This window comes from Rhinolophus ferrumequinum, chromosome 15, assembly GCF_004115265.2.
Source record: "Rhinolophus ferrumequinum isolate MPI-CBG mRhiFer1 chromosome 15, mRhiFer1_v1.p, whole genome shotgun sequence".
NCBI classification, from domain to species: domain Eukaryota; kingdom Metazoa; phylum Chordata; class Mammalia; order Chiroptera; family Rhinolophidae; genus Rhinolophus; species Rhinolophus ferrumequinum.
The window spans coordinates 10,459,321-10,467,101 of record NC_046298.1 but is presented as its reverse complement, the minus strand read 5'-3'; the positions used below and the strand labels follow the sequence as shown (position 1 = coordinate 10,467,101).

General features: G+C 52.1%; 1 protein-coding gene across 1 annotated transcript; it reads right to left on the bottom strand.

The window, feature by feature from the left end:
• Window positions 1-379: 379 nt before the first annotated feature.
• On the bottom strand, window positions 380-7,546 carry TEPP (testis, prostate and placenta expressed). The gene is given in 9 exon segments (XM_033128004.1): window positions 380-481; window positions 1,572-1,604; window positions 1,996-2,060; window positions 2,277-2,338; window positions 2,796-2,970; window positions 3,229-3,290; window positions 6,442-6,691; window positions 7,405-7,443; window positions 7,445-7,546. Coding segments are annotated over 9 exon segments (819 nt in total). The 3' UTR covers window positions 380-450.
• Between the last annotated feature and the right edge of the window lie 235 nt (window positions 7,547-7,781).

The following is a 7,781-nucleotide window of genomic DNA, read 5'->3' as shown; positions in this document are numbered from 1 at the left end:
TTTAGGGCTCAAGTTCAGAGAACAAGTGGAGGAGGCTTGTTTTGGGGGCTGCAAGCAGGGGACAGGGACACAAGGAAAACCCAATTCTCAGGCCTGCCTCAGCATCCCACCTCCGGCTGGGCCTTGGGGCTTAGATCCTGACTCTCTACCTGGGGGTCACTGGATGTCTTTCTTTAGTCCCCCACCTGTCCTCCAGGAGTTGGTAGGGGGCAGGTAAGGGTAAGACATTGTCATCTTGAGGTCTTGACTTTCTCAAAGCCTCTGCAACACACACACACACACACACACACACACACACACACACACACAGGCCCAGTGCCTCCCTACTGGGGGAATTTTGTTTATTTCCAGTCAGGCTGAACTCTTAAGGAGATGGGTGGTGCCATTGTCCACACCCTGTCCTGATGTGGAACCTGAGGTGGCATGGGCTGGCAGCCTCCTTTTCACAGATTAATACCAGGGGGTCAGGTAGTGGACGCGACTGTGGAGAGAAACAGGGATGAGGTGAGCGCCTCCAGTGTGTCCTGGGGGAAAATCAGGCTGTCATTCACTCGGCTCCCCTTTAAAACCCACCTCCTGCCCTCAATGCTCTGAACACACAGCTTCCACCGAGTCTCTCTGTGGCTCAAGAGCCTTCGATGGCTTCTGATTTCCTCCTACATATTTTCAGCTATTCTGCTTGATTTTCAAGCCCCACTTCCCATCTGCGTCATCTTCATCTCCCTCTGATCCCCAACCATGCACTGCTTTACTCATTTTTCCATCCTTTAGTGAACCTACGTTGGCAGGCTCTATGTAGTAGTAAAAACACCAGGAAGCCTACCCCCGTGTGTGCACAGGGTGAGTGAGAGAAGGTAAGGTTCCCATCAGTTATGACGATGCAATCGTCTGTGGGCTGCCAGATAGGGACGCACAGGTGGTGACCAACTAGAGGGGGTCTGAGCTGCAGGCGAGAGGCAGAGGTCAGGGAAGCCTTCAAGGAGGATGGCAGTGGGCTTTAAAGACTGAGGCGCAGTTTTTCGGGTAGAGAAGGATCATCTAGGTGCTGAAACAACTCAAGCAAAGGTGTGGAGTGTTCGGTGGTGCTGGTGGTTTGGGTGGCACCCAGGAGACTGCTGAAGTATAGGCAATGGGGCTGGAGAGATGGGAGACAGCCAAATTATGAAGACGTTTGACTATCTCGCACATTCCAGCTGGGAACTCCAGCGCCAGCTCTTACCACCTCTCTGCATCCTGGAAGGCAGAGTCTTGGCTCTCTCCATCACGTCTGTCTCTCATCCGGCCCCTGCTCTCCTCCCCACCTTGGCCTAGTCTGGGCCAAACTGGGTGGGACAAACTCTCTGCTCCCCCTACCTCCTAGTGGGCTGGCTTTTGCCTGGAGCGGATGTCTCGGAAGGAAAGCAGCTGTCGCCCTTTGAAATCACCCGGGGGGAAGCCAATGCACTGGAGCCTCCCTCCAAAGGCCACGGGAGTGGAGCGGGGTCTGAGAATCTCGGGAGCGGGAGACCACAGGGTCCGGGTGGGACCCGGTGGTGACCAGGTGTGGGAAGGGGGTGGAATCAGTCCCCTACCTGTAGTGCGAGCCGAAGTGTCGGAAAGTGTTCCTGCCAAAGAGGGAGGCGAGTGAACCCAAGGTGGAGGCGCGACCCTCTCAGGGAACCTTAGGTCCATCTGGGGAAGACACCACGCCACCAAGAAGGACTACACTGCACCTTCGCCTCACCTAAACGCCTCCACCCCGGAAGGGTGAAATTGCCAGGGATTGGATGACAGGGTGCTCCATTTGGTAGGAGTTAAACATTTATTCATTTTGAAATTGGGATTTTTTTCCTCCCCCTTGCCCCATCCGAAATTGAGATTTTCTTGTGGTGTATTGGAGCCAACCAATTCTGCCCAGGTCTTATATTTTCAAGGGCCACTGGGTGTGCGCTGGGAAAGGCGGCTGAGACCCACCTCCTTCAGGTATGGGGACCCGGGGCCTGTGGCGTCACTTACAGGGAATCGAAAGGCAGTGGCTGCTGTCCATACCGGTTCAGGCTGGGGTTCTGGTTAAGACAGTACTGGGGCGGGTCAGAGAGTGGGAGGATCGTGAGTGGGGGGTTACGGACCCCCGCCCCACGCCCTACACAGCTCTTTCAGCCGGAAATCTTGGCCCTGGAGACTGGGAGACCCTGCTCTCGGTCTCCTTTCCCTGCTTCCCACACCACACCCCACGTTAGCGGTTCCCTCCACCCCGCCGGGTCGCCAGGGACGGGTCACCACGCAGCTCTCCCTACCCGCCAGTTCTGGGTCACCTCGGGCTTCAAGTGTCGCACCGCGTAGCCGCTGAAACTCTCAACTGCAGAGAGAGCGCCCATCTCCGGCCCCCTGCTCGCTCGAAACAAGTCCCTCCCCCGCTCTTACCTGAGCCCCTCCCCTAGATCAAGCCCCGCCCCACACCTGCTCTAAGAATCTGTCCGGCCTCAACTGCCCGGCGAGAACAAGCCCCGCCTCTAGACCCTGCTCCGCGAGTGACAGAACCAACCCCGCGCTCAGTTTCCTCCCCAGTGGTTTCTGGCCGGGACCTGGTCCCAGCCGGATCCCCAAGACGAGCCCCGCCTCCATGTCCCTCAATACGTCTCAGCCCCACCCGCTCAAAGTGCCCCCACTGATCCCCAGCTTCCCCACCGCGTCCTTGCCATAGTTCACCTCGGATGGCCCCGTCCGCAGCCAGCGCTCCGAGTCCCAGCTTCAGGGTCCCGGAAGCGTGGCTACCTTTCCCGCCCCAGGGTATCCTCCTCGCCGGATAGACTGACCTCTCTTGCTCGGGCAGGGCAGCTTGAACTCGCCGGCCGAGGACACGAAATGGGACCAGTCTTCGATGGCGCGCGTGAAGCAGGGCCAGTCGACCCGGCTGATGCCTGGCGCGATGGACGCCAGCTTTCCCTGGCGGCACCTGTCGTGGAGCCTCCGGCCCGTCGCGGTGACATCCTGCTAGGGCGATGGGAGTCAGGGTCGCAGGGAAGGCACAGAGGCCTTGGAGGGCCGACCCAGACCACTCGGGAAGACGGAGCTGACCTAGGGGCGCCTGAAGCCCGTGATGGAGATGGGAAGGGGGCGCGATCCCAAGGCGGCCGCTGAGGAAGTACGGGGAGTAGAGCCCAGGACTGAGGTGCTAAGTGCTGGTGCAGGAGGGGTCTTCGCCCCCTCCCCTGAGCAAACCCAGGGCCAGGGACAAAGGACACTCACTAAGCACTGCAGGGGTTTGTTGGGAATGCCGAGGAGTGTGAAGTAAGCGTTGTCAAAGTCATCTGAAGAAGGCAGAGAAAGGGAAAAGAGGTGTCTTCTCCATCAGGAGTCACACAGGAGAGGTTCGGCCCACACCTTTTTAAAATTTTCTTGGAAATATTTGACAATTTCAAAACAAAAATCTAAAATAAAGTAGATTTTTACGGAACACAATTTACAACAGAATAAATTCCAAATAGATCAAACATTTCATTATAAAAAAAAAGGAAACCATAGAAGTACTAGAAGAAAACATGGGTAAATTCCTTTACAACCTTGGGGTGCGGAAGGCCTTACCAACTCTTATTCAAAATCCAGTAACCTTAAAGAAAAGAGTCATAGCTTTGGCTCCATAAAAATAAACTTCTGCATGACAAAAGCAACATGAGAAGTTAAAAGACAAATGGGAAAAATCTTTCCACTTATTTTACAGATGAGGTGTAATTTCCCTATAAGAACTTCTAGAAATCAAGACCAAAAAGAAAGAAAGAAAGAAAGAAAGGAAGGAAGGAAGGAAGGAAGGAAGGAAGGAAGGAAGGAAGGAAGGAAGGAAGGAAGGAAGAAAGAAAGAAAGAAAAAACACCAATGGGTAAACAGCATGCATAGATAGTTCACACACAAGAGATCCAAGTGGCCCTTAAACATATGAAAAGGTGCACATCCTTATTCATAATAAGATGAATGCATATTCAAAGTACATTAAGATACCAATGTTTGCTTATCAGATTGAAAACAATCCAAAAGTTAGTGCAGTTACTGGAAACAGGCCATTGCCATACGTTGCCAGAGCAGGTATAAATTGATTCGAGCCTATGGAAAGCAATTGGCAATATCCATCAGAATTACAAATACACATACCTTTTGACCCCACAGTCCTGCTTCTGGGAATTTAGCTCACTTGACAGCTGCCCCACTGGGAAATGATATGGGGAGGTTTACCCATTCCAGCATTGTTTGTAATAGTGAATGACTAGAATCAACTCAAGTGTCTGCCATGTAAGGATTGGTTAAATAAACTGATACACCCTCACTCGGCAGCTATCAAAAATAAATAGAGGAAGTTCTCGATGCACAACGATTTGAAGTGCAGAAGCATATAAGCCGTATGCTACGTTTTGCTTTATAGCCTAAAACAGACAATTGGAGGTGGAAAAGAATACACATTCAGGTCACCACCTTAACCAAGTCGTCAAAGTTAGCATCACACATAGTGGGACGACGACATTCTGTGCCTCCTGCTGAAGCATTGTGGCCAATAGGGCATCCCTCACCTCTGAAAGATTCTGGCCACTGATGTTTCACCTAGCTAATCAAGTCCCTACACCTAGCTTCTCGTTTACAGAAAATAGATTATCAAGGTAAACAACACCATCAGGAAGCACGCAAGTTTACAATGTGGGACTGTCTACAACATAATGTTTTGAACTCTAAAAAGTCAAGATTATGGGGGGGAAATGGAAAGTGGGGAAACTGTTTTAGGCTGAGACTAAAGGGACATAACAACAAATTGCAATGCACAATCCTAGATTGAATCCTGGTTCCCCCCAAAATTTTAAGCTATAAAAGATATCTTGGGGGTAATTGGAGACATTTTAATATGGACTGAATATTAGGTGTTAGGAAATTGTTGTTAACTATCCCAGATGTGATAATGGTGTGATGTCATATAGGAGGTTGTTCTTATCATTGGGGGCTGCTTGCTCACGTGTGTGTGTGTGTGTGTGTGTGTGAGAGAGAGAGAGAGAGAGAGAGAGAGAGAAAGAGAGAGAGAGAGAACAAATGTGGCAAAACATTAATGGAAGCAGGTGGAAGGTAATGGGTGTTCATAGTATTATTCTTTCAACTTTTCCTATGTTTGAATATGTTCATAATAAAAAGTTGGTGAGCAAAATAATACACGTTTGTATTTGCAATAGTAAACAATGAGAGGATACATTAGAAACTAAAAGTGGTTTCCCGTAAGTGGGCGTGGGGGACAGGGAGGAGTACGACTTGTTAAGTACCTTGTTACAGCATTTCCAATTTTAAACATGTGGCTCTATTACTTTGATTAAAGCATATACTTGCAATAAAATACATATCTAAACCAAGGGCAAGCTTTCCCTAAAAACCTAGATTCCAAGAGAAGCCAGGAAATTGGAACCTGATAGCCGTGTGGACCCTTCCCACACAGCACTGGGGTAGGGTGGGGGAGCCCAGTAGCTGCTTCCCCGCGGAGGGGCAGGTGGGGGAGCTCCACTTCATCTTTTGCCCCTCCCTCCCCTCTGCTTCCATTCCCCATATTTGTGTTTCCCATCTTGGCCCTTCAGGGTTCCGTGTGGGACCTCTGGCAATCTCCATGTAGTCTGTGACATGCTCACTGGCCTGTCACTGAGCCAAAACCACTGTGTCATCCCCACTCTTGTCTCCCTCCCCACAAAATAACACAAATCCTGTTATTTTGTCTCCTAAATACCTTCCGAAACCCTTGCCAGTGGCCAGGACGCTATCACTCCTTCTAAAGACCGTAGTCCCTCCCACTGTGCTAACCACGCCCTCCCCACATTATCCACCTCCAGTCCCTCCGGGCCATCTTCCAACCCCCGCCACCCCCCTCCACCCCCCGTGCTTAGATCTCTTTTCTGCTTCAAGTCTTCAGAGGTTCCTATTTCCCTCCTGAGAAAGTCCAGGCCCCTGAACTTAGTTTAACATCAGGGCCCTTCCTGAGCTGTGGTCTCTCCTCCTCTCGATCATGGGAGGTGTGAGGAGAGTCTGTCTCTTCCTTTGCCAGATGCAGAGAGGGTGGGCAGAAGTTGTTACCATTGCAAATAGTATTACTCCTGCTGCTGCAATTACTTCTGCACAGTCTCTCTTCATTCACAATAATAATAACAACATCAACAACAATGTGCCCAGTTCGTGCCAGGCAGGACTCTAAGTGCTTTTCCTGCCTTGCCTCCTGTTAATCTCACACTAGTGTGTGAAGTAGGCCCTGTTATCATCCCCATTTGACTGATAAGGAAACAGGCTCAGCCCTTGGACAAAGTTCCCTGGGCAGAAAGTAGCAGAGCTGGGACTAGCCCCTTGAACGCTTTCTCCTGCCACTCACGGCTTTTCCCTCCCAGATCTCTCTCCTCAAAACCAGCTACCCCCTCCCCAAAGGCAGGGGCCCAGCAGCAGGTGAGGTGGCAGGACCTTTGCAGCAGTAGGTTGTGGACTGGCAGTGCTCGTCCGACAAGCAGGCCCTGACAGAATCCATGTCCATGCGACGCAGGCTGGGCAGGGCTGGGTGGTAGAGCTGCTGCTTCACGCTGGCCAACTGGTTGCGTGGCCGTTCCATCGGGAGCAGCATGGCTGGGCACGCGTACACGTGGGTGGAGCCGTCATCCCAGGGCACCAGGTCGATGATGCGGGCCATGGCTGGGGAGCAGAGAGTAAGAAGGGGCTCACCTGGGCTCAGGTCAGCCAGACACCCTTCTGTGTGGGAACACAACCTTGGCCAGTGCCGACTTGTCCACTGGTCTGACGTTTACTGAGCACCTACTGTGTGCCAGGTCCTATTTTTCAGGAGCACCCCATATGATGGCTGGGGCATTCAGACAATGTGACACACATACACAGGATGTGCTAAGGGCTCTGACACACGTCAGTACAGGGGATGTGTGTCTGGGGAGGCTGGGGTGGGGACATTCAGGGAATGGTCTAAAAGAAGCGGCATTTGAGTCTGTTCTTAAATAATGAGCAGGAAGCAGCAGCAGCAAGTGGGTTCATATTTAGCTCAGAATGCCTCTGGGTAACTAGTTATGGACTTTTGGCTTTAGCTAAGGTATCTGGTATTTACTCAAAATTCTACAGGGAGACAGAAAAGGAGGGGAGAGACAGACAGATATGAACTAGGAAAACATTGCCTCCCTTTAAAAAGCAGGTATTCCCAGGAGCCATTCAGCCATTTAAACTTTAGTGAGAATTTGTTGACCCCGTTAGAGGTGAGAGATAGAGGTGGTTGGTAGGTAGGACCATGGAGGAGTAGGGAGAGGGGATGAGAGCAGCCTGGGGGGGGGGGCTTGCAGGGGAGAGACAGAGAGTGGGCAGTAAGAGGAGGGAGGATTCCCGTCTCCTCACCCAACAGTGACAGGGGCTACCTCCTGTGCAGGGCACAAGCCCCAGGTGCACCGGCTTATAAGGATTTTCTGCTCTTCCGACTGCTCTGTGAGGAGAAGAGGCATGGAGATGGGCCAGGCCCCAGTGCCTTATGAGACAGTAGGAGGATAAAGGAACATTCCGCATAGACAATGCCCATTGCAGCCTGATTGTGAGGGCACCCACTCCTCGGCAACCCTGGCAACCACATGCTCTGTGGAGAAGTACCTGCTGCCAGGGGTCCTGGGCACTGCCCCCTCACCCCCACTTCAGACTTCCCGAAGGTTGCTGTCTCCTGGGCCTCAGCCCAAGCCGGGCGTGTTGGGAAGTGTCGGACAGGGAGCTGGGACTCCCTGGGGGGCCATGTCAGGGCTGGCCAGGGCAAGCTGGGGGAC